This window comes from Nuphar pumila, chromosome 11, assembly GCF_984573655.1.
Source record: "Nuphar pumila chromosome 11, dmNupPumi1.hap1.1, whole genome shotgun sequence".
Classification (NCBI taxonomy): Eukaryota; Viridiplantae; Streptophyta; class Magnoliopsida; order Nymphaeales; family Nymphaeaceae; genus Nuphar; species Nuphar pumila.
In genome coordinates this window covers 39,450,700-39,477,639 of record NC_143259.1, presented here as the reverse complement: position 1 = coordinate 39,477,639, position 26,940 = coordinate 39,450,700, and the positions used below count along the sequence as shown (strand labels likewise).

The 26,940-nt window shown below is 42.1% G+C and overlaps 1 protein-coding gene across 4 annotated transcripts in view; it reads left to right on the top strand.

The window, feature by feature from the left end:
* The window catches only part of LOC149822290 (mitogen-activated protein kinase kinase kinase YODA-like), a 132,946-nt gene that overhangs the window by 37,104 nt on the left and 68,902 nt on the right, over window positions 1-26,940 (top strand). For all 4 annotated transcript variants that reach the window (XM_089980981.1, XM_089980980.1, XM_089980978.1 and 1 more), the window contains exons 8-10: window positions 15,172-15,231; window positions 15,313-15,420; window positions 15,862-16,101. In XM_089980981.1, coding sequence (XP_089837107.1) covers window positions 15,172-15,231; window positions 15,313-15,420; window positions 15,862-16,101 — 408 coding nt within the window. The remainder of the gene's footprint in view (window positions 1-15,171; window positions 15,232-15,312; window positions 15,421-15,861; window positions 16,102-26,940) is intronic.

Here is a 26,940-nt window from a genome sequence, read left to right as displayed (position 1 = left end):
CTCAATAAATTGATTCCATTGTTTTTATGCCTTTGTGCATTTGTGAGTTATTTGTGGGTTGTGCTCTTTGTGCACAAGTGTTCTAAAGTGTTCTTATTGTGCTTTCGTGGTGGGTTCAATATCAGGAATATTAAGGTCTTGATATTAGTATCTTGTTGAAGATACTTTCACAATATCATCTCCCTTAATTCTGAGTTGATAGTATCCTGACCTAAGGTTGATCTTTAAGAAAATCTTGGCATTTCGCAGTTGATCGAACAGATCTTCGATACGCGGTAACGGATACTTATTCTTTATCGTGGTCTGGTTGAGCATTCGATAGTCGATACACAACCGCAATGATCCATCTTTCTTTTTAACGAATAAAACAGGAGCTCCCCAAAGCGAGACACTAGGGCGAATGAATCCTAAATCCATCAACTCTTGTAGCTGCTTCTTGAGTTCCTCGAGCTCGGCTGGCGCCATACGGTATGGAGCTTTAAAAATTGGCGTAGTACCTGGTAGCAACTCGATGTTGAATTCAACCTCTCGCGGTGGGGGAAGTCCTGGCAGCTCCTCTGGGAAGACGTCCGGAAAATCCCGAACCACCTCTAGATCTCTTATAGAAACTTGCGTCGGCTCGGACTAGACGACACTGACTAAAAAGACAGTGCATCCCCTTCTCAGGTAATGTTGTGCCTTTAGCGAAGAAATCATCTTGCTTGCACGGACCGCCTTCACGAACTTGAATTCCACCTTAGGCATCCCTGGTGGAGATAACACAATCTTGCTTTCATGGCAAAAGATTTTGGCATGATACTTATGCAGCCAATCCATGCCTAGGATGACGTCAAATTCGGTCATATCTAGAAAGATAGTGCATTCCGGATAATGTCGATCCGCCAAGACCACGTCCAAAGCTGGTACGTAGGTCGCACAAATAGTGCTCTTCCCAATCGGGTTATAGACGTTGAGAGCATTATCTAACGAACTTACAGGTACGTGCAAGAGTTCAACAAATTTTACAGAAATAAAAGAATGAGTGGCACCGCAATCAAAGAGTACGAAAGCTGCTTGGTTAGCAATCAAGATGGTACCTTGCACAAGCTCGCCTTTGGTCAGCTGTTCGACCGTGGCAGTGTAAACGCGTCCCGGTGCTTTCTTCTGGCCGCTGGACTGTGGTTGTTGCGCCTGGTAAGAATGTTGTTGTTGCGGTTGCGGCGGTGGTCGGGGGAGCAGAGGTGCTCCACCATTCCGTCTGAGGTCGTCAGCCGCCTTCTTGCGGCATTCGCGTGCGAAGTGGCCCATCTTGCCACAGTACAGGCATCCACTTGTAAGAAGAGGGCATGCTTGCCCGGGGTGAGGTCGTTCGCATTTGGGGTAGACATCGCTTGCCTGCTGCCGGGCGGGAGGGTTGCCCTGAGGACGCTGACGTTTGGAAGGAGGATATGACTTTCTTCCACCTTCCTTGTTTACGAAAAAGGGCGGTCGCTTGGTTTGACCGCCAGAGGGATATTTCTTTTGATCGTTACCCGCAACGGGTGACTTCTTGCTTTGGGTACTCTTGGAGCGTTCCCAATCCTCGGTCAGGAGAGTGGCTGCAGCAACAGCTGCAGAGAGAGTCGATGGCATGCTGTTTAGGACCCTTGGTCGGAGTCCTTCCTTTAATCCGCGGATGAATTTCCCCGCCCGCTCCCAATCATCTGCGAATAAGTTGGGGCAATGACTCTCCAACTCCTGGAACCTGGAGATGCAGTCCACCAGGCTTGACGTGCCTTGGCAAAGTTCTAAGAACTCCACCTTTTTCCTCTCCCTAGCATGAGGAGGAAAATAGTTCTCTAAAAAAGCCTTTTTGAAGGACTCCCAAGGAATAAGCGAATCTGCTGAGAACTGGATGTTCCGAGTCGTGTCCCACCAATGGCGGGCGGCACCAAAAAGTCTGAAAGTACCGAAAATAGTCTTGTCTTCTGGGACTGTCAAAACTTGGAAAACTCGCTCTACTTCCAAAATCCAGTTTTCAGCTGCATCGGGGTCGGGCTTGCCTTCGAAGGTTGGAGGATCGAGCTTTAAGAACTTTTCATACGATACTGCCGCAGGGTGGCTTGGTTCTGGGGTAGGTACTTGGTTGTGCGCTTGATTTCGCATGGCGCTAGCCAATGCGCTCAAGGAATCCATGATGAATCCCCGTTGATCTGACCATTCGTCAGACGAACCCTCGTTCGACCCTCGAACCATCCTTAAAATACCCAGATGATACATAAGTCAATACTTAAGAAGAAGAATAATATCAAAAAGTTTATCGTATTTCCGAGTAATAGAGATTACAAAAGCCCAACAATGCTGGTATAAGAGGGCACTTACAAAAAGTCAAAAACAAAAAACTGTCCACGGGTACAAAAACCAACGAGTTTTATATCCTTTAGGGATGATGAGAGTACTTCCTCAAGTATTCTCTTGCGATACCCGTGCGCCTTAACCCGCGCAGAGGGGAAAAAGGATGCAAATCCTCATTCGGGACTCCTTGCCCGTGAAGAGGAGTAGTGGGGGAGTAATGTGGCAAGGCGTCCGGTGCATAGGGCGACGAAGCCGGAGTGTATACCGGAGAATCCGGTATGTACTGCGGTGAAGCTGGTGTGTACACTGGGGAATCCGATATGTACAACGGTGAAGCCAGAGTGTTTACCAGAGTATCTGATATGTACTGCGGTGAGTCTGGGGTTGGTGTGTATATTGGTGAGTTGGGGGAAGGCATATGAGTGGGTGGAGCGACGTCCTGAGCACTCTCTAGGGATAATATTTGTCCATCACACGATGGTGTGTCATAAGTACCCTGGACTGAGGATGCTGTGTCCTCCAGATCTTGTGCTGCAGTTGCTTCCCTGAGTTGACAATTATCTATCGTATGTCCTTCTTCACCACAGAATTCGCACCCATCTGGGCTTGCCAGGGGGATTTTGCTTTAGAGGATTCCAGAGAAGTGTGCCAATTAACTAGGACATGATTCGGTAAACGACTTCCTTCCCGAAAGTGTACTGCTGCCCATGTCGCGGCTAGCAGTGTTTGGTAGGTATCCGGAAGCGTAAAGCCCCACGAATCCGCAAAAGTGGGAGGGGGCGGCCTCCTGGTCCAATGATCTGAACCGGTAGTCGAACGCTCAAGTCTTCCTACCACAGAACTTCTGCCCCTTACAGAACGACAACGCGTTCTTCTTGCGCCTCTTCTGCGTCCCAATCTCTCACCATCCGGAGGGTTCATTTTCTTTGAATAAGAAAAACCCCAAATACTCATGTAAGGTATACTCTATTCTAATAGTATAGAAAAAAGAGAAATTAAATTACTTACAGCGCGATACGGATGCTCGATGACCAAGAATCACTGTTTCGATCTGCTCTGATACCAAGTTTAATGCCCCAAAATTTCGAACCTTATAATTTCCTTGAAATAGTTGGAAAATTCCTTTTCTTTATAGAGTTTATTTCTAAAATCAGCGGAAACGATTTCTTTTAAAAGAAAAAGGACAGGTTTGACAACCTTGGGCACGTTAGCGAGAAAACAAAGATTTACCATGGACGATCTGCAATAATACTTAGGAAACCATTTCTTCTATTTAAATAGAGTATCAAGTTTGTACAAAATTTGGGTTTCCTCAAGGGAAAACCGTATCAAAAACCAAAATGTCCAGGAGAAGAACTACGAGCAGAAACAGTGGATCCTTAAATCATCTCGCAGTCTCGCCATCGCCTGATGCACCTAATCGTCACCTGTACCCATGAAATGGGTTAGTTTTGCGAAAAACTAGCAGGAGAGTACAAAGACAGAAAGAACTAAATTAGGCATAGATAATTTATGCAGCAGGTAGTAACGAGCAAACTAAGCAGATAGACTGGAGGAATAAGCTAAGTACAACAAACTGAAAAGGGTGTGCATGCTCAATTTAGTTATTACTTGATAATCGGCCATGCGGGTATATACATGGCACGTGAGTCGAAACAGTCGAGTCCAAGCCGAGTGTTCATTATGTTAAGTATTTTAATATACCTCGGTTGTCTGACTGAATCCTATTCCTATGGAGACGACCGATGGTCGAGAGAGTAAGTCCCCAAGGCCTGATAGGGATGCATCCAACTTCTGCAGAAGTGTTAGGCTAACTTATGTAGCCCCTATCCCTCCCCCCTAACCTCCGATGATTGGGGAAACACGGGTCTTTTGCCCTTTTAGAAAGCCATAAATGGACTGTCCATCGGAGTTGGTACCCTTCGTCCTCTCTCTTGACGAAGCTAGGTTGAATTGAGCGCGACAGGGTTTCTTAGCCGTTGCCTCATTCTTCTTGCTCTGGTCCATTAGACCGAAACGAGCATCTTGCCTATGAAGGCGATCCCACTTTTATATGTGTTTTCAACAACGTGCACTAAGCATTAATCGAGGTCACAAGACTCTCTCATCCAATCGTCGTAGTACTAACATGCCTCGCATGTTCAAGAGTACACTTACGAGGAAAGGGATATACGTCCTTAATAGGAGCCTCGGGAGTGTGTTTCGCAGAGATATAATGTTTTTAAAAGTTATTTTAACATTTCAAATCTTTCGAAATGACACACAACTTGCCAACATATGGCATGTGATTTTCTCGAATCTGACATCCGATGACGCAGTGTCTGGGTGCTATGTAAGTCACGACACTGGTTTTGGTAAATGGGCTTCACAAATGAACCCATCACCCAACAACTTGATCTTGCCCCAGATCAAGGGTTCTCCCAAAACATATTGGGTAAAAAGAGGAAAAGGTAATCCTTCTGAATACGCTGAGTCAAAGGCAAGGCAAAACCGAAAGACAATAATGCGAAAAAGGAAGTGCCTGGGCGCGAAGCGCGACGGCAAACATGAACTGCGAAAGCAAGGGACATGGATCGCGAAACCGCGTCCTTGAATTTAAAAGACAGTAATTAGTAAATACGAAAGCAAAAGCCTGGGCGCAAAGCGCGACGACAACAGAAACAAGAAGTGCGCAAGCAAAGGACAAGGACCGCGAAACCGCGTCCTTGAATTAAAAGACAGTAAGCAGTAAATACGAAAGTAAAAGCCTGGGCGCAAAGCGCGACGACAAACTGAAATAGGAAATGCGAGAGCAAAGGACAAGGATCGCGAAACCGCGTCCTTGTTTTAAAAGTGTACTTATATACGTATATGTATATAAATATATCATTAAGTCCTTTCGATCTTTAATTATTTAAGCTTGATTTAATTATTTAAGTCCTTGTGCAACTTCTCCTACCTTGGGGTATTGCGAGAATGAAGCCGTCTACGAACGTAGGTGATCGTCGGTTTAGTTCGGGGGTGCGAACGAGCTCCGTTGCGTAAACTGCAAAAAATGTGATTTTAGAAGGCATAAACGAGCAAAGGTAGAGAGGAGACTCGGCTTTTCCAACCTCGAAAGGAAGGGGGGCTTCCCACCCCCTTCTGTTGGCCTGTCGAAAGGCAAAAAGAGAGAGAGAGACGGGGTCGCAGGGGCCAAATGCACACCTGCGGCCCTCGGAAGATGAGGCAGGGGCCAAATGGCCCCTGCCGAGCTTTGCTTGACAGGAAATGGGGCAGGGGCCAGAGGCCCCTGTCGGTTAGAGAGGGGCAGGGGCCATCGGCCCCTGCTGGGTCTCAAAAAAAAGAAAAGGGGCAAGGGCCTTAGGAGGCCCTTGCTGGAATTTTTTAAAAGAAAATGGAGGGGCAGGAGCCTTCGGCTCCTGCCAGGTTTTTAAAAGAGAAAGGGGCAGGGGCCGATGGCCCCTGCCAATGGAAACGAGTATGGATGAGGGAGCGCAGGATCCAAAGGCCCCCTGCGGCTTAATAGGAGAGGAGGCAGGGGCCAAAGGCCCCTGTCGTTCATAAAAAAAAAGGCAGGGGCCATCGGCCCCTGCTGGAATTTGAAAGGAAGGGGGGGCAGGGGCCGAAGGCCCCCTGCCGAAAAGGTAAACAGAAACGGGGTGGGGCTGGGGGGGGAGTCGCAGGGGCCTTTGCCCCCTGCCTGCCGCTATCGAGAGGGAGACACAGAGAGGGAGGAGGGGGTTACCTGGGCCGCCGTGAAGGGGGGGGAGGGTTCGCCGGAGAGGGTGGTGCCGTAAAGGGGAGAGATGAGAGAGAGTCGGGGGGGGGGGGGTCGGGGGAGGCTCGTAGGCCCTCCCCTCTCGCCTTTTTATAGGGAGGGGGCGCACACAGGGCCCGCCCCCTGTGTCGCCGGAGAAGGCCCCTGCCATGGGCTGCCAGCCCCTCTGAAAAAGGAGTTTTCGAGGGGCTGGCACGGGTTGGATCCGGGTCGGGTCTGGACCCGACCCGGGTCCGATCTCTTTGAAATTTTTTACTGGTTTTTACAGCATCAATCACATGCTCATAGAAAACGAAAACTAAACTTGAAGAATGCAATTCAAGTTGAAATGATGCAATCAAGTGTAATTCTCATCATTTTAGAAATGAGAGTTAAGGGAATCCACATCATAATGAGAACATGATATTCAATCACATAAAACATCATTCATTTTATAGCATTCATAATTACATTACTTGTATACATGGAAACTCAAATTCATTCTCATTTTAATTCATGTCATTCAATTTCATATTCATTCATATACCTGATAATCATTTGCATAAATGAATGAAACTAACAGTTTATAGCATACTCCGAAGTAAAGTAAAAATGCAATCTATCATTTAATGCCATTATTTACTTTCTTTATGCTTAAAAGAAAACATGCTAATATCCAACTTATGACTAAAGCATGCAGTATTTCAATTACAAATTCACATGTCATTTATCATAATATTTATGTACTTTGCAATTCAAATATCATAATGAAACAAGTCCTATCTTGACCCTTCCCGTGTACCTCGCACACACAAGCACCTCACGTGCATCAACTAAGCCCTTGGCTTGTAACAAGTCAAAATCACATGACCAATCATAAACATATATTTTTCATTCACATGTAACAATTCATATGCAATAATCATGCAAACTTAAAAGTTTCTACATGTTCACAATATATGATTATGCATATGTAAGTTGTTATTCTAAAAATCTAATTAATTGTTTATCTTGTTATTCAAACCCATCTGGTACAAAAGAGGGTATAGACATTCAAAAACAACCATATGAGTATTCATTATTCTATGTATCTTTTATCACTCTCCTATAACTTAACTGTTTCTTTCCCGAGCGATTCAATCCTGCAGTGCAACAGTTGGAAGAACAGACTCATGATCCTAGGTCTTGGCCTACGTCAAACCAAAATCGTCGGTAAAAAATCGGGCATGCATCCCTAACTCTGCAGAGCTTTGGTCCTACCACCTAGGACTCATTGGTAGACCTGTTTTCTAACCTCCGTGGGACAAGGACAAGAGGCGCCTTCAGCCCTCGAAACACAACATGTCCCACGAGGCTTGTACCACCCTTTCTTCTTTCGGGAGGACATGAGATCGTAACAGATCCAATCATTTCAAACAGCCCAGCCTTGCTGTCGCCCCAAAAAGACCCATGGTCTAGGGTTATATTTATTGTTAAGTCATAGGTCAAAGCCAAACATTATATTATTACAAGATAACCCTCTCATGCTCTCATGCATGAATTCACAAGTTTATGCCATTTGCATAACTCAAATTTACATATGCCACTTACATAATTCAAATTTACGTGCTCTCATGCATGATATCAAAGTCTATGTTACTTGTATAATTCAAATTTACATGCTCTTGCATGATATCAAAGTCTATGCCACTTGCATAATTCAAATTTACATGCTCTCGTGCATGTTCATAACAAATTTGTATTCACTTCTATGCATGACCCTATCATGTCATGATTCAACTATACATGCTCACATGCATGATTTAATTCTAACATGACTTCATGCACGATTTAATCTCAACATGCTTAACACAAGATACACTCACATGAGCTATTATGCATACATAGATAATTCTACAATTTCATGCACAAAACACATCGCATCATACTTGCACACATTAACTGGATATACAAAAAATGTAATCATCTTCACAAACATGATACATTTATTTTAGACATGTTTTTATGATACAAATTTCACATGATGACAAGCTCAATAAATAAATAAATATAATAGTGTCCTGCAAACATTTAATGCAGTCAATTCAAACACTGCAATACAGTCAACCTTTCATTTCACAACAATGTCAAACATATACTTGCAGCAAACACACTCCAATATCTCGCTAACTACAAACATGTTCAACATGGTCTCCGAATTACAATTGTCAACAGTCCTAGATATCCACAACTAAGTGAGTGCGTAAACATGAGAGTGCTACATTCAAGGAAGTAATTAACTTGTGGTGTGCTTATACCACTATTTACCACGGGTAGTTACCCGATTTGCATGCTTTTGCAATTGCATTGTTCTTGGCAATTTTAGCCGCATGCGATGCTTAACATTAAGCATCGCGCAATTTGCTCAGCTACGCACCTGCAACGTGCAATTATATAAACAATGCAATACAATACAATTCTAAACTATTTCTAGCAATGTGACTGTGCTACAAATTCAGTGTACGTGCAAACTAACTTTCAAATTTCTATCATACAACATGAATTAAATTCTAAAATTTTAGTTTAGGAATCCTACCTTTTCGATGCGACAAAAGGTAAAACGAAACTTAGGGTCCTAAAAGTCCAGGGCAATTGTCACACGATGCAATCTACTCGTCCTTCTCGCAACGAGAGAGCGCCACAACTGCACATACACCACTGACAACTTTGCGAACTTCGCTCCCGCATATGAGCGACGAAAATCAAAACGCGAATCGGTAACCCGATTGCGAAAAATAAAAAAATAGCGTGTTCACAAGCCCATACAAAATTGGACAGCCGTGTGGAGTAAATCCCACGGCTGCACGCAGTCCAAAGCATCATCCCTTGCGATGGCACAAAAATTGAGACACTCGGTTTTGAAGGAGGTTTCATATTCCTTTAGAAATACGAACTGCAACAGAAAAACCAACACAATATTGTTGTTAAAATAAAAGTATACATGCTGCAGTGCCATGGCAGCCATGCACGATTCCCTATGCCAGGAATCGAGTGTGTAGGCTAGGCCGTGAAGCATGAAGGAAAAACAGCTAACATAAAGAAAGAGGAAAACTCAACAAATTTTGGACTTACTATAATACATACATGAAATTTTGGCCTCTTATCAGTGTAAAAAACTAAAGAAATACCAATCTCGATCAGTTGGTTTGGAAATCGCGCATTTGCGCTTTATGAAACCCCGATTGGGTCCTGCAGCAAGGAAAAACAAGAAAAATAGAAGGAACCACATGTGATTCCCCTACTGGCGAACCCCCTCTCACGGCTGGGGGTCCCTTCCCCGGCAGTACAGGGGTCCGGCCACTTACGGTGGTCCGAATCCTGCGCAATTGGGGAAACCCAAACCCTGACAACATCCCTCTACCCTAAGAGGCGACAATGCATAACAAATGCGAGAAGAAAAAGAAAGAAAACAAAACAAAACAAATGAGGTACATTGGCTCACTAGGCTTCCGGCATCGACGGTGGACGAAGGGGAAACGCAAGAGAAAAAGTTAAGAGAGGAAAAGAAGAAGGGAAGGAAGAAGAGGGAACGTCGACAAGGTAGGGGTCGGCGAGGGCACTGCTCCAGCGGGTCTTCGAACAGGGAAGGGGAGAGGTGTAACACCCCAAAATTTTAACCCATATTTTTAAGATTTTTTTTTATATAACAACGGAAACAAGAAATAATATAGGGTTAAGCATTTAGGGAAATTACAGTGGAGAGAAAACCCAAAACATTTATTTCATTTCACTATCAATGAATAATGACATCAGAGTTTTAAAAACATAAAAGGAACTCAAACTATTCCTGAAACAATAAATCCAAAAATCTCGATCCGATGCCTCATCCCGCAGCCGCTCATAAACCCTATTCTTTACCTGAAAAATAGTAAATTGATTAGAATTATACTACAACTGTCTAAGTAGGAATTACTGTAAATTTTCTTGCAGGTATATCATGTGTCAAGTATGTGATGTGGGTGTCGTGTGAGATTTTTGGCATATACAAGATCAAATAAAGAAATTACACAACGACAGTAACATGTATATCATTTAATTTACAACCACAACATTAACATGGATAACACTCAGCTTACAAATACACATCAACAAGATTTAAACATCTCACATGTTACAATTTCTAAAGTAAACTAAAAGTAAAGAGATACATTCTGAAATGACTGTTTAACTGTGAAACTACAATCTAGTAATTCAACTCAATGTGATACCTAAAACGTTCTAATTCATGTTTATCTTTTCTTATCCCGCGGGTACATGCAGGCCGAATCACCCATAACGGAAGAGAACATTCAGGGGTTTATTATTCATGGGTGTTTTATTAACCCGAACGTTCTAACCGAAACTGTAAATCCTAAAGGAGCGGCCAGTGACCGAGAGAACCTCCCAAAGGTCAAAACCAAAACATGATGTATCCCTAACTTCTGCAGAAGAACAAAGAGCTACCACCTAATGCATATTGGTAGTCTGGGTTCTCCAACTCCGAGGACTGGGGACCAACGAGTCATTTTAACTCGAAACAATAAAACACATGTCCCTGGAGTTTTGTACCATCTACCCTCTCCAAGGTAAGCTCGAATTTGAGTGGGTTAATCTTTTCATTTATTTAAGTTACCCAAAGTACATGGGCATTTCCCCAAACTATCTCCTACTATCATAGTAATAGGTCCCCAACCTTACTCATTTTACTAAGGTACACATACCTCAAAATTTTTTTATATTAATTGCACAAACCCACTCAGAGTGCTCCAGTGCCTTTAAACTAGTCAAGCACACAAGCCTCGATACCTTTAAACCAGTCAGACCACAAAATTTAAATTTAAGTTTCTCATCAATGTTATGGTTATTACCCAAAGTGCTTTAAATGGCGAAAAAGAAAAACAATAAACAAATCGACACGATATTTAGACCAAACAGTCGTGTGAGCTTCATCTTCTCCACGTGTTGGTATCCCATACAATCTTTAGCTTCGAAGTTTTCTGCACTAGCAAGCTGTATTTTATGCACGCCTAGATTGTATTCGAAGCACATTATTTTTTGGACGTGGGTTTCATACTGGTGATGATATCTGTTTTCTTTGATGATGATGGTCATGTATTGTATTTAAGCCAAACCATTGGTCATGATGTATTGTAACTAAATACTCATATTTTTTGTAAATGAATTGGTTGTAAATCATGTGGATTTGTAGTTAAGAAGTTATGACGACAACGATATGTCTTTATTTTTGTCTTTGTGAACGAAATCGATTTGTATTTAAGAAGTTAACTCGATTTGCACTTTACTAATTCTAAACGGGACGTCGATTTGTACCGTTGAAACAATCATTTTGTAAATCGCTATAGAAAATATCGTTGACATAGACATAGCCCGTAAAAGCATGTTCAGTAAAATATGTCACTAGGTGAGTGGCTATGAACTAAAAGTTAAAATCAGCTACAGGAGATTCAAATGCCCATTGGAGTTCCAGCCACTGTATTTAAACACTACCGCATCAATGCAAGCTTAATCCATTAAGCTGGTTTGAAATACATAAATATATCTTAGATGAGCCTCAACGAAAATGAAACAGACTTACGCATGGTCAAACCTCGATTCGTCCGAAGCAAATCAAAAGGAATAAACCGGACCCAAGCATACCTCTGACCATGGTTACTCAGAGGAAAAAAAGAAATTTTGAAGGAATTACGCAACACTTATGCATGTTTACTATGAACATCAAAAGAATTTCAACAGATTACAACACCATTTTTTTTTAATGCTGAGTTCACGACAGCCGAACTCGGAGCCCCCTTAACAGAAACCAAACTCCCTTGGCAAAGATCGAAAGTAAACCCTTAACTGAAAATAAACCCCCTTTTTTTTCATAGCAGTCGGAACCCCCAAATCAGTCGATTTGGGTTTTCTGACAACCCTCATATCCTTCTCTCATCCCCTTCATAAAAATCTGAAACCCCAAATCAAAGATTTGGGGTTTTCGGCGTGGGATTTACCATAATCCCCAACTGTCACAAAACCCCCTCCTGATTTGGGGATTTTCGGTCCCCCCCCCCCCACACACACACACACACCCCGAGCACGCGAGCTACCTACGGAGAAGAAGAATAGTAACCTACCTTTTTCCCGACGGTTGGTGGCTGCTGCTGCGAGTGGAATGGTCTGCCGGCCTCAACCGCACCGCAACCTGGAGAGAGGGCAGGGTCGGCTATCGTGCAAGGTCACCGGCAGCATTGACCAGCATCGGGCGATGTCGAGGTTGCCGCACGCAGAGAGAGAGAGAGAGAGAGAGAGAGAGAGAGAGAGAGAGAGAGAGAGAGAGAGAGAGAGAGAGAGAGAGAGGAAAAGGAAGAGATGAGTGGGTGGGAGAGAGAGAAGAGGGGATTTGTAAGAGGGTGGCCCACGAAACGGAAGGGCCGTTACCCCCACCCCGGTGGCTGCGCTACCCCTTTCCCCCAACTCCTTTCGCTTGCTACGTTAGGGTTCAGAAATGAGGCCTAACGCAGTTTTATCGAGTATGTTTTTTTTTTTGTTTTTTTTCTATTACTTAACACACAGGGTGTGCAAGGCGTGGATTGACCGGGTCCGTGACCCATGATCCAGCCGCGGTTTGGATCCGTGATTCAACAACTGTTTGGGTCTGCAGGTTGGATCCATATGAGTCCCACTGTGGATCCAAATATATTTTATTGTTATATTATTTATTATTTTATTTTATTTTCTAATACATGTGTATGATATTATATATATGGACCCCCAATTGATATGGATCCTGGATCCAAAAATTTTCTCTTTATTACACGCTGGAAACTATGGATCCAAATGATGTAATTTGGATCCAAACCTTCAGTAGATGAATATGGCTACAAAATAAACTATTATTGATTCTAATTAAGGTTTTTCTTAAGACCGGTTTTAAAATTCGTGGGTCCCGACAATTCTTCTAGGATCCAATATCAATTTTAACATGGATATTGAGGATCCGCTATAGAAAATTCTTCACAAAAAGTCTGATTTAAACTTCGTTGATCCGCTTCATTCATCTTGGATCCAATATCAAATTTGATCCTCATAATGAGGATCCAATACTAGAGATACAAATCCATTTGACCTAACAATTATTAAATATCCATTTTGATGTTCTCGAATCGATATCTAAGATCCAAGTACGAATAAATAATTAAAACAATAAAATATTCTTGTATCACCTTAATGACTTAAAATCTAAGTTTATTTATCTGCTAAAAATCACGGGTATTACAAGAGGTGCTCGGGAAGGCGAACAAACCTTCACGGCCGACGAATACAGGCGGCGTACAGGTCGAAGGCCCAGCGTGAAGGATAAGGGCTCAGTTGGTAATACGGTCGCTCGCCACTGTTCTCGCATGAATCGGGGAAAGACGAAGGGGAGGAAAAGAAGGGAAAAAGAGGAAGGAGGGGAAGAAGAGAGTGGGCCGGCAGGGGTGTCAGCGACGATGCGGCTTCGGCGAGGCCGCCGATGGGGAAGGGAAAGAGGAAAAAAAAACAATCAGGCAGCTGCGTGAATGGGGGAAAAAATTGAGAAGGGGAGAAAAAAGGGCTCGGTTAGGGTTTTACGCTTAGTATAGAGGGTGTTGGGTCCGGTTCGAACCCGACCCAAAGATCTAAAAAGAAAACTATATATATATATATATATAAAAGATTTTTTTATAAAAGATTAAATAAAGTGAATAAAATAAAATACACTAAAACTAAGACTATTTGGTGGTTCATAGCCTTAACTTAGACGAATTTTGGTTCTAAAACCATAATTTATTAAATTAAAGTATTTCTCATAATTAATTTTATGACCAAAATACCCTTTTCACCAAATTGTTCTAAAAACCATAAAAATGCATTTTGTTACATTCAAAACACTTCAATAATTTTATGCTCTTTTTAAAACGATAAATTTTCATGACAATTTTATATTTTAATGCTATTTTATCTTCAAAAAAATTTATTGAATTGACCATTTTACCCTTCTTTATTAGAAGAATATAATTAAGCATATAAAACACCCAGAATTGACATTAAAAAGGTAGATACACATTTTAAACCTGAAGGTAAAGCTAATTCTTTATTTATTTGATTTCTAGAAAATTTACTGGTTTTACACTAGGCCATGTTTCTGCTATATTCTTCAACTTCTATGTTCCTGCATAGCATCAAGTTCATGTTTATATCTTAAATCGGCGAAATACGTTCCCAGCCGCTTATCTAACATTATGCTCAGAGAAAGTAGTGACTAAACCTCTGATCACCTTATCCAGTGGGGATATTCTTGCTTTGTTCCAGTTTCTTTTGGATTGCTTACTGTTCTTTGAGAGAATCACATTGGCACTTTCATGGAAAGGATCAACTTGGTGGTTGGTTAGATCTTTCCTTCTCTTTTCCTAAAATTGTAGTGCGCCACTTATTTGATTGTAGAGAGGTGATAAATGAAAAGATACAGGAACATCTATAGGAAAAGATCATTTCAGGGAGATATAGAGTGAAGCAGAGTTGTTGGAAGCATAGCAAGACCAAGAGAGGCTACCAAAGAGGCAAAGATGGAGCTGAAAGTATTTTTCTTATGAGTGGTCATGTGAAGAGGTGGGGCTTGGGGACATGAAGGCAGAAGATTGTAGGAAGGAGGATAGGGCACGGAGGAAAGCCAGAAGAAACATAGAGGTGACCAGCAAATTTCCTCCCACTTGGAAGCATTGGCAGTAAATTTAAATGCTAAAATTTATTGTCCTGCACAAAAGATGCCACAGTTTGAAGTTTGTGAATTGGATAACTGCTGCGCTTTGTTGATTGTGCTTTAATGTTCATTTTAGCTTTATTTCTTTTCCTTTTTGTGAATAAGTAACATTTTATATTGGTGGAATGTAGGGATAGTGTTTCTTATCCAATTTGTTTATGAGAATTCAAATATTGATCTCTGAATCAACCATATTTTTGATTTATTTTTATAAAGTTGATGATTTTCATTTTACCTTCTAAGTTTACTCATGAAGTCCTGAAACCATTTGTGAAGTGTCATGATTTTATTTGCTGATGCGATTGCTATTTTACCTTTACAGATTACTGGCCACTCATTACCATTGTCATTCAAGGGGAGCCCATACTGGATGGCCCCTGAGGTCAGGTTATTCATTTACTTGGGTTATCTCAATGCATATAACATGAAAGTGTTTTGTGGTCTGATTGGCTTAATTGGCCAGGTTATTAGAAATTCAAATGGATGTAATCTTGCTGTGGATACATGGAGTCTTGGATGTACTGTGTTGGAGATGGCTACGACAAAACCACCATGGAGCCAGTATGAAGGGGTCAGTTTGGTTCTTGTTAATAGAAACCCCTAAGCTTTCATCATATCTGTGAGTTTACTTAATGCTGGTAATAAATCAATCTGAAAGGGGAGAGATGAGTTCGTGCATCTATATTTGCACAACTACATGCATTCATAAGTGCTTGATTACCAGAAATTATGTCTGAATGCATCACACACTCTTGGCTACCTGTGTCCTGGGGTAGCAATGCAGCTGCATCAACTTGCAGTCATATTTTGAAGACACTTTTATGTCTTGAAAATATATGTTTATAATGTGGATTGATATAGGACTCTTATTCATTTCTGAACTTACAGAAAATTTCAAACCTTTATGTGGATTTTTGCCAACATCATCAGTTGAACAATTACTGGTTCACAATCTGCTCTTTTGTGCTAATGACTGATACTGATTCTTCCTTCCCTTTTTTCTGATCCAAAGGTTGCTGCACTATTTAAAATTGGAAACAGTAAGGAGCTTCCTGCAATTCCTGACAGCCTATCAGATGAAGGAAAGGACTTTGTGAAGCTGTGTTTGCAACGAAATCCATCAGATCGTCCTACAGCAGCTCAACTACTGGAGCACTCTTTTGTTAAAAATGCTGCGCCATTGGCTAGGCTTGATTTCAATGGGGAGCCTCCTGAATTGGATAATAATGTTACAAACATGATGAGACATATGGTATGATATCATATATGTTGAAAGCATTGTAGTTCTTTCTTCACACACATATGTATGTATGTATGTATTATTCATCTGTTTGTTTCATGTGCTTCAGTTGTATCTATGCAAATTCATGGGATAATTGGTGTATCATTTGAAAAACGTTTTAATATCTATTAGTTGGCTTTGAATTTTACTCAGAGTTTATGTGTTTCTAGGCAGCACTAACCTTATTATGTCAGTTGTCAAGCTGTTTTAATCAGCAGCATGCTTCAAGGGCTCCTAATGAATTTTATTCTTTAGACATGGTACCCATGCCTGCTTGATGAAAAGTAGACAAGGTTGTGGTGTTTGTTTTGGTTGAGTATCTACTTTTCTATTTTGTCATGTGCTTGGATCCTGGCCAGAAGTCTCGAAGTGAACCCTTTATAAAATAAAAATTTGAAAATTTTAGGTTACACCAAGGTCCCACCTACGGACCTCAACTACATTATCTATAAACTCACGACTCATAACAATCCCTACTCTAATTCCTATTGGAGTAGGGATTGTTATGAGTCGTGAGTTTATAAATAATGTAGTTGAGGTCCGTAGGAAGGGTGATAGGATTTTACTTATTAAATTAGTATTAGGTGCGGATATTATTAATATTATTAGTGTTTATGCACCTCAAGTAGGTTTAGATGATTCCATTAAGCGTCAATTTTGGGAAGATTTAGATGGAGTAATACAAGGGATATTTTATGGAGAAAAGCTTTTCATCAGCGGTGACCTTAATGGGCATGTAGGCATTAGTAGAGTTGGATTTGAGAGTATCCATGGAGGCTATGGTATAGGAGAAAGAAGCGAAAGTGGAGAAAGGATTTTAGATTTTGGTTTGTCCTATGATATGATCTTAGCAAACACTTGGTTTAGGAAGATGGAGTCTCACCTAGTAACATTTAAAAGTGAGGTTAATACGAGTCAGATAGATTTTTTCCTACTTAGAAAGAGAGATAGGGGTTGTAAGGTTATACCGGGAGAAAGTGTAGCTACACAACATAGAGTCTTAATTTTAGATTTTAGATTTAGAAAATGCCGCAAAAGGGATAGACATAGGATATATCCTAAAATTAAGTGGGGGGCACTGAAAGAAGCTAAACAAGGAATGTTTGTAGCGCAGGCAGTTAAGGAAGCTGATTGATGTCTCGAGGAGGATTCAGAATCAATGTGGAATAAGATAGCGGGTGGCATGAGAAAGGTGGCTAAGGAGGTATTGGGTGAGTCTAAAGGCGGTGCACCACTAGGTAAGGATACATCGTGGTGGAACGAGGATGTCAAATTAGCTATTAAGGTTAAAAGAGAGTGTTATAGAAATTTAAGTAAGAGTCGTGATAATGAGAATTTGGAGAAGTATATGATACAAAGAAGGAAGCTAAAAAAGTAGTTCGAAACGCGAAGGATAAGGTATATAAGGAGGTTTATGACAAGTTGGATACCAAAGAGGGCGAGAAGGATATTTATAGGCTTGTAAAGATGAGAGATAGGAAATCGAGGGATCTGGGTATGGTTAGAAGTATCAAAGATGAAACACAAAGGGTTTTAGTCAAAGATGAGGAGATTAAGGAGAGATAGAAAGATTATTTTGATAAACTATTTAATGAAAGTCATGCGCAGGATCTTGGAGACTTCTCCCTTCATTTTCATGAGATGAATCATGACTTCATGCGCAAGATTCAAAAAGAAAGAAATTGCAGAGGCTTTGAAGAAAATGAAATCAAGAAGGGCAGTTGGCTCAGATGGTATACCTATCGAGGCTTGAAAATGCTTGGGAGATAAAGGTTTAGAATGGTTGACAAATCTTTTTAACAAGATTTGGCGGACAAATAAGATGCCTAATGAGTGGAGGAAGAGTACTTTGGTGCCTCTATATAAGAATAAGGGTGATATACAAGATTGCACAAACTATCGTGTTATAAAACTCATGAGTCATACTATGAAACTTTGAGAGAGGGTGATTGAGTCTAGGTTGAGGAAGGTTGTCATGATATCAGAGAATCAATTTGGTTTTATGCCTGGAAGATCAACTATGGAAGCTATACATCTTCTTAGACAACTTATTGAGAGAAATAGAGAGAGGAACAAAGATTTGCATATGGTTTTTATTGATTTGGAGAAGGCATACGATAGAGTACCTAGAGACGTTCTCTGGTGGACAATGATGAAGAAAAGTGTTTCTCTCAAGTACATTAGTATAATTAAAGATATGTATGAAGGAGTAGTAACCAATGTCCGCACTTGTGGAGGGGTGACAACCAATTTCCCTATAACAGTTGGGTTACATCAAGGATCTGCTTTAAGCCCTTTCCTATTTGCTATAGTGATGGATGAGCTTATGAGATCAATTCAAGAAAATGTGCCATGGTGTATGTTGTTTGCTGATGATATTGTTTTGATTGATGAGTCTAGAGCTGGGGTTAATGCTAAGTTAGAATTATGGAGACAGACATTGGAAGCAAGAGGTTTTAAGTTGAGTAAGAGTAAGACAAAATATATGGAATGTCAGTTTAGTAAGCAACGAAGTAGTGATGGGAGTTTAGTGAAGCTTGGTTAGCAAGATATACCGGTGGATGATTGTTTCAAATATTTGAGATCTATCATTCAAAAGTATGGAGAAATTGATGGAGATGTAAATCATAGGATAAAGGTTGGGTGGATGAAATGGAATAGTGCAACTGGAGTGTTGTGCGATCGTAGAATGCCATTGCGGTTGAAGGGAAAGTTTTATAGGACGACTATTAGGCCCACTTTACTATATGGTACGGAATGTTGGGCTGCCAAGAGACATCATATTCAAAAAATGAGTGTAGATGAGATGCGTATGCTTCGATAGATGTGTGGAAATACAATAAAAGATAAGATTTGAAACGAGGAGATATGTAAGAAGGTAGGCGTTGCATCCATTGAAAATAATATGAGAGAGAATCGTTTGCGGTGGTTTGGACATATTCGGCGAAGGCCTAATGATGCTCCAGTTAGAAGGATGGAGAAATGAGAAAATATATTAGTTAAAAGAGGTCGGTGTAGGCCTAGGAAGACATGGATGAAGATGATAGGAAAGGATATGAATGCTTTGAACCTCACCGAGGACATGACATTGGATAGAAATGATTGGAGGAGAAGGATTCATGTGGAAGACCCATAATGATTTTCTTTTTTGGTTCATATCGCCGACCCCAATTGTTTTGGGATGAAGGCGTAGTTGTTGTTGTTGTACCAAGGTCCCACCAAATGGTGGCATGTGAAACTGTTCTTACTAGTGTCCTAAATTGGTTGACTAATGTTCCTTTTTTGACTTTTCCTGGTCTATACTTGCATGTAAAGGAGGCTGCTTAAGAAGGTCATTTTTGTCTTCTTTTTGTAAAAGTCAAAAGAGAAATAAAAGAGGGCGAGGCACAATAGATCTAGTCTTCTTTCATTCTTTCCCTTATCTCTCTCCTCTTCTCCTTTCTACTCTCTCTTTCTTCCACTCTCTCTGCTCCTTTCTTTCTCTTACTGCACGCACCTAGAGGCACTCAGAGGGGATACCAATCAGTTAAGATGGTGTCAGATCAGGTTGCTGACATCAGCACCTGGGCTATTTCTTGAGTATTGAAAGCTGGGATCTTAGTGCTTTGATAGATCCATAATTTTAGAGACTTGTCATGATTTTTCCCGCATTTTGTTGCAAGTGCAAAGGTGAGTTTCAGATTTTTGAAGGTATTTGTCTGCTGCTGAGATAGATTACGGTTTTTCGAATCTGGGAAATCTTGGAGGACTGTAGGATGATGATCTCAATGGCTGGAATTAATAAGTTGCAATTTCCAAAAGGGCCACAGAGGTTGTTCAAAGCAGTTGGGCAATTCGAGTTGTGGTAATGGGTGATGAATGGAGTTTTTTTTTTTGAATTTTTTAGGGTAGTACATAGTGTGACAAGGGCTGCACGACTGGGGTATCATCAGAACCCTGAGGCAGTCACTGTGAACAGTTAGAGGATGTGTGGCTGTGTGATTTCTGGTGTGGAGAACCTAGTACATGTGGAGCTTGGCCTCTTGGTTAACTTCCAAGGGATTGTTTCAGGTGTATCAGCCACAAATTCAAGGTTTGTTGGTGGTGTTTGGTTGTGACTTTTTTCACTGTGATTAGTAATCCTTGTTCACTAATAGAGGTGCTAAAGCAAACAAATGGACCCCCAAAAAAGAGAAATCAGCAACTCCTACCTTTGAAGGGCCAAGTGGTGCTAAACCATCTAGTTGAGGCGGACCAACTACTAATGAAGGCCCAAGTTTTCAGATTATCAACATTAAGCTTGATGGGAAAAATGATGAAGAATGGTCAGGGTCGGCTAAGATTTCAATAGGAACTTCAAACTCTATGGGAGACACTAAGTCACTTTGACAAAAGGAAGTGCAATGCATCAAGGAACATCGAGATGAAGTAGTGGACAAGAAGGTGTTTGAATTCTCAAGGGGCCTTGATAGTGTGTACAAGCATGTGAAGTTGAGCATCATGGGAAGGGATGAACTACCCTCTCTTGAGGTAGTTTATCCCAGAGTTACCGGAAGCTTCTTAGATAGGTGGGAAACACGCTTCTTGGAAACTCGCTTCGGAAGTGCGATACTCTTCGCTTCTGAAACTTGATGAGAACCTCGATTCTCCCATGCTTTCCACACACTTCATCTATTACTCTTATATGTTCTCTCGCTCAACTTTTATGTTTTTTGTATTTCTCTCGCGCTTCTCACTCACTTCCATGTGCTTTCTCTAAATTGGTAGTCATCATTTTTTAGATTTTGTTAAAAAATTAATTCTTACACTAAAAAGCCATGAAATTTAAGAAGTCACTTTTATTTTAGTTTTTATTTGTGTTTCATTTCGATTCCCGTTCAATTCTTATATTTATTTTTTTTATTTCTCGCTTCCTGTTTCCTATACATTTTAAAATGCATCGCATCTCGCTTCCGCATCCCATATCGTTTCCCGCTTCCGCATCCTAGTTTGGCAACCTTGGTTTATCCTCTTCTTCAAAAAGAGGAAGATTGAAGAAACTCGGCTACTGTGTAAGTTAAGTGTAGAGAAATCAACCCTCATCAGTGATCATACCACACATTTGGTGAGAGAGGTAGAGGAAGGGGTGGTATGATTATACGTGGATGTGGTAGAACACATGTTAGCAATGATGAGAAAGACAAATTGAAATGACCTTACTATAGAAAAAAAGACATACTAGAAGCCAGTGTTGGGATCTGATAGGAAGACCAACAGGTAGAGTAGCTCATGCTTTAAATTCCTCTACAAGTTTCACTGAATTTACAAAAGATGCTAGAGATGAGTTAGAGCGATTGATGAAGAAGATAGAGGAGTATGAGAGGAAGGGAGTTGACCAGTCTAGAAGGTCTACTATATCACCGACCGCCTCTTATCATGCTCAACAAGGTACTAATGTTTCTTCCCAACTTTCTTCTAGTTGATGGATCGTAGATTCTGGGTCTACAAAATATATGATTGGTGTGAGATCCTTGTTCACTAATTATGATGTTTTTGTACCTGTTAGTAACATAAAGTTGGCAGATGGATCACCACCTCCCATACTTGGGAAGGGAATTGTTCACACATCATGTTTCCCACTTCATTTTGTTTTACACACCCCAAAATTTCCTGTTAACCTAATTTCTGTTAGTTCTATTACCAAGGACCTTAATTGTTCTGTGGCATTTTATCCCTCTTATAGTTTGTTTCAAGACTCGAGGACAAGGATTACTTTTGGTCGTGGACATGAGAAAGGGGCTATACACAATGACTGTACCTCAAGGGATGATGTCCAATAGTAGCCTAGCGTCCTCCAAGTCTGAGTCTGTTTTGCGTATGCACTGGAGACTGGGACATGCACCACTCAAATGTAGAACTTCGTATCCAGATAGTGTGAAGTCTAAACACAGTAATGTCCATCGTGAGACTTGTGAAAAGGCCTAACAATGTAGAACTTCTGTCCTAATTCTAGTGAGTCGAGAAGCATTCCTTTATTCGGGTTGTTCCATTCTGATGTATGGGGCTAGCCCTTGTAGTTTCCATTCTTGGATATAAATATTTTGTCTCGTTTATTGATTATTATACAAAATTGACCACTGTGTTTATGTTGAAATCTAAAGATGAGGTGTCCTGTTTTCCTATTTATCACAAAATGGTTGAAAATCAATATGGTGCCTTGCTGATGGTGATAAGGTTTGATAATGAGACCAAATATACCTCTAACAAGATTCAAAGCTATCTTACGGAGCATGGTATTGATCCTTAAACCACTTGTTCTAATATACCACAACAAAATGGGGTTGCAGAAAAATAAATAAACAACTCCTAGAAGTCACTAGGGCTTTATTGTTTGAGATGAATGTCCTAAAAAGATATTGGTGTCTTACTGTTGCTTACCTTATAAACCGAAGTCCCCACTCAATATGTTAAAACCTCAACAACCACTTTTTCTAATACACTAAGAGTGTTTAGGTGTGTGTTTAGTTCATACTACTGCCATACATAGGAAAAAATGTGACCCTAGGGCAAAAAATTGCATCTTCATCGGATACTCTTCCCAAAAGGGGTACATATGCTATGATCCTATTACAAAGAAGAAATGTATTCGATGGCTGTATCTTTCTTTGAAGACATACCATATTATAGTGTCTAGGATGGGAGTAAGGGGGAGGTGTTGCATGAAGTTGATGACAATGCCTCTACATCTTGACTTCCTAGGGTCCCCCTTGATAGCTCACTCCTAGCTATACTAGGTCTACCCTAGAAATTACTCAGACCTATAGCAAAGGTGAGAGAAGTGTATTTATGCCCTTTGTGTCCTTAATTGAAGTGACTCCAGACTCAAGAACACTGGAAGATCCTCTAACCTAAGAACCAGATGTCTACATGCAGCAAAAAGATGATCTCATTCTCCCCATAGCCATTTGTAAGGGAAGAGACAATGTTCTAATTATCCATTGTAGGACTTTATGTCCTATCGTGCTACACTAAGTCTTATCAAACCTATTGCGACTAGTGAATCAGTTACTATTCTCAAGAGTGTGGAAGAAGCTCTCAAGGTTCCTCAATGGAAGGATGCCATGATTGGTGAGATGAAGGCTCTTGAAAAGAACCACACCTGGGATGAAAAAGGGTTGTTGGATGTACACCCTAAAATTTAAACCAGATGGATCCATCGAGAGGTATAAAGCCAGACTAATGGCAAAGGGTTACACTAAATGTAACGCCCCAAAATTTCGACTTGTGATTTCGAAAACCTTATAAAAAAACCTTTCAAAGATTTAAAGTTTAATATTTAAAAACAACAGCGGAAGACATTTAGAAAGGAACACAAGTCAACAATCCTGGGTACGTTAGCTGAAAAACCATCATTCACATGTACACCATCTTAAAGGAATTTAAGAAATAAGGCAATCGATTAAAATCTGCAGTTTATTACAAAATGAACATTTTATTCCAAAGTTCAATAAATCTAAGAAAAACTCCAAAAAGTCTCAGAGCCAAGCCGCCAGCAGAAAGAAGACAAATCTTGATCCATGTTGCACCACGCCATCGGCTGCCAGTAAAGTCCTACTCCTCACCTGCCCATGAAATGGGTCAGTTTCATAACAAACCAGTAGGTGCACGAAACAGATAAGTAGAATAAAACAAAGCAGGGCATTCATGAGATAAGCAGTTATGATATTTAAGCAATTAAAACAATTGTAGTCTATTCTAACAAATGTAATAAGTGCAAAGAGATGTTTGTTGAAGCAGTGTAAGTCTTAGCCATCTACAACTATTCATGAATACATTCTTTAAGTTCTGATATTAACTGGCCTGTGGGTACGCACAGACGCGAAACGTAGAAACAGCCGAGACCGATCCAGGGGTTTATTATGTCAGGTGTTTTCATTAACCCGGATGGCTGACTGAGTCCGCTCCTAAGGGGACGGTCAGTGACCAAGAGGGTAAATCCTCAAAGGCATTCGTGGCCCATGGATGCATCCAACTTCTGCAGAAGTGCCTGGGAGTTACCACCTAGGATAATTTATGGTAATCCCATTTCCCCTAACTCCGATGACTGGGGAAAACCGAGTCTTTTGCTCGTGGGGTGGTTGTTAACAACCTGTCCATCGGAGTCTTTGTACCATCCATCCTCTCCCTTGATGAACCGTGAAGATCGGATGGGTACAACGGGGGTTTCTTAACCGCCGCCCCATCCTACATGCTCTGGTCCATTAGACCCACTCGAGCATCTTGCCTGTGAAGGCGAAATGGTCACCATTTATGTGATCTCAGCAATGTGCTAATTGCACTCATCGAGGTTGCTACAACCTCATCAACCCACCATCGTAACCCACATGGGACGTACTTGTCCAAAAGTACGATCATACCTTCCTAGAGGTACAACTACGATAATGTTTTATGATTTCTTTGGTTCCTACATGACATGTTTTGCTTTTCTGAGCAATTGGCCTGTGGAGGCCGATATTATCACATCAAAATCAATAAAGTGTAAATTTCACATTTCAATACACTCCATGTTCTTACATAAAATTCATACCGTACCTGCCTTAAGGTTCGATTACAATAGCAATTACAGTGCATTCTGAGTCTATTCACAAAATCTACCTTAAGTATGCAGTTTCAAAGGAATAAGCATGCAAAATAGACAATTATCAGTTAAGTAATCTTACACGTAAACAGGCATGCCAATTAAACTATTTGATGAGTCTACCCAAAGAATTTACATTATGCAATTTCAAAAGAATCACAAAGAGTAAACTTTGACCAGTCAATATTTCTTCAGATACGCAAGTATGCAAAATAACTATTCTATCTCAGAAGTCTTATTTTATTTTGTTCATACATACTATTCGTGCGACTTTCCCCTACCTCGGGATGTCGTGCAGCTGCGTGCGTCTACGCGTGTAGATGATACGAGGCTCGGGCCGCGGAGCCAGAGCGAGGGGTCCAATGTGAGGTCTGCAACAGTGCTACGTTAATTATCATGCGAAAAGAAAAAAAATAGAAGGAACAAGCCTGCCTACATGAAAAGAGAGAGGCAGCAGGGGTGTGCCCCTGCTGGCCGAAATCAGAAAAACGACAAGGGGCGAGCCCTTGCTTGCAGACAGCCGCGGGGTGACAGGGCTGAGCCCTCTGTCGAAAATAATACCGAGGCGGCAGGGGGGGTCAGCGCCTGCCAAGAACAATCAAGTGGCAGGGGTTGAGCCCCTGCCAGCAACAGCCAAGTGGCAGGGGCTGAGCCCCTGCCAGAACCGATTAGGTGGCAGGGGCTGAGCCCCTGCCTGCGAAAATGAAAGTGGCAGGGGCTCAGCCCCTGCCGACAACAATGAAAGTGGCAGGGGCTGAGCCCCTGCCTGCGAAAATGAAAGTGGCAGGGGCTCAGCCCCTGCCGGCAATAATGAAAGTGGCAGGGGCTGAGCCCCTGCCTGCGAAAATGAAAGTGGCAGGGGCTGAGCCCCTGCCAGAACCGATTAAGTGGCAGGGGCTGAGCCCCTGCCGGCAAAATGAAAGTGGCAGGGGCTCAGCCCCTGCCAGTAACAATTATGTGGCAGGGGCTCAGCCCCTGCCAGCAAAAGAAGAGTGGCAGGGGGTATTCCCTGCCCTCCCAGAAGCCAGGGGGCGGCAGGGGGTGAGCCCCTGCCAGCCCATCAAAACAAAGGGCGACAGGGGCATTGCCCCTGCCAGCCGAGACAGGAAGGCGGCAGGGGCACTACCCCTGCGCGCCAGAACACAAGAGGCAGCGGGGCGAGCCCCCGCCTGCATAAAAAAAAAAGAAGCGGCAGGGGCATTGCCCCGCCTATATGTGGTCGAGAGGTGGCAGGGGAACTGACCCCTGCCGAAAGAGAGACTGCAAAGGGGGTGACAGGGAGGGAAACCGACCTCCCGTCAGTATCCCTGTCACCCACAGAGGTGAGGGAGTGTCGCAGGGGCCATTGGTCCCCTGCCGGCACTTCGGCGCACCCCCAGCGAGAGAAAGGGGACGACAGGGGCTGCGTAGGCCACCTGTCGGGGTCCCGATGGCACAAGGAGGCGGTGGGAGGCCGCGGCAGCGGCTGTGAGCCGCCTGCCGGCCTCCCGATGAGGTGACAGGGAGGGGGATGAGGAGGAGAAGAGGGAGTACTAACCTGGGAGGCGGTGGCCGGCGTCGGCGACGTGCGCAGCAGGGAGGAGACCGGCGTGGAGGGGGGGCGAGGGCTGCGAGAGGGAGGAGAAGAGAAGAGGGAGGCGTGACCCCCCCCTCGCCCTCCATCCTCTCTCTTAAAGGCGCAGGGGGCACCCGAATGGGGAAACCGTCGATGGGTTTCCCTATCCAGCCCAGAAACGAAGGGGGAGAAGGGGGGTTGCGGCGCCCGACTGCTCGGGTTTTTTGAAAACCCTAAAATAAAAGGGTGCCCGGGTCGGGTCCGGACCCGACCCGGCCCGGGTCCAAACCGTTTTTTTTTTATTTGGGGTTTTTACACTAAAACATATGAAATTGACTATCAAGAAATCTTTGCACCGGTTGTGAAGCTGAGCTCCATTCTCATTATTCTTGCTCTTGCTGCCTACAAAACATGGCCATTGCATTAGTTAGATGTCAAAAATGCCTTTTTACATGGAGACTTACATGAGACGGTATATATAAAGTATATATGATGCCCCCACGAGGATAAATGCAAAGAGCATAAAAAAATATTGTCTGCAAAACTTAAGAATGCCATTTATAGGTTGAAGCAATTTAGTAGAGCATGATTTGGGAAATTTAGCAAGGTTATTATGCTGTTTGGATTTTAGAGAAGTGTAAAACCCATGCGAAAATAA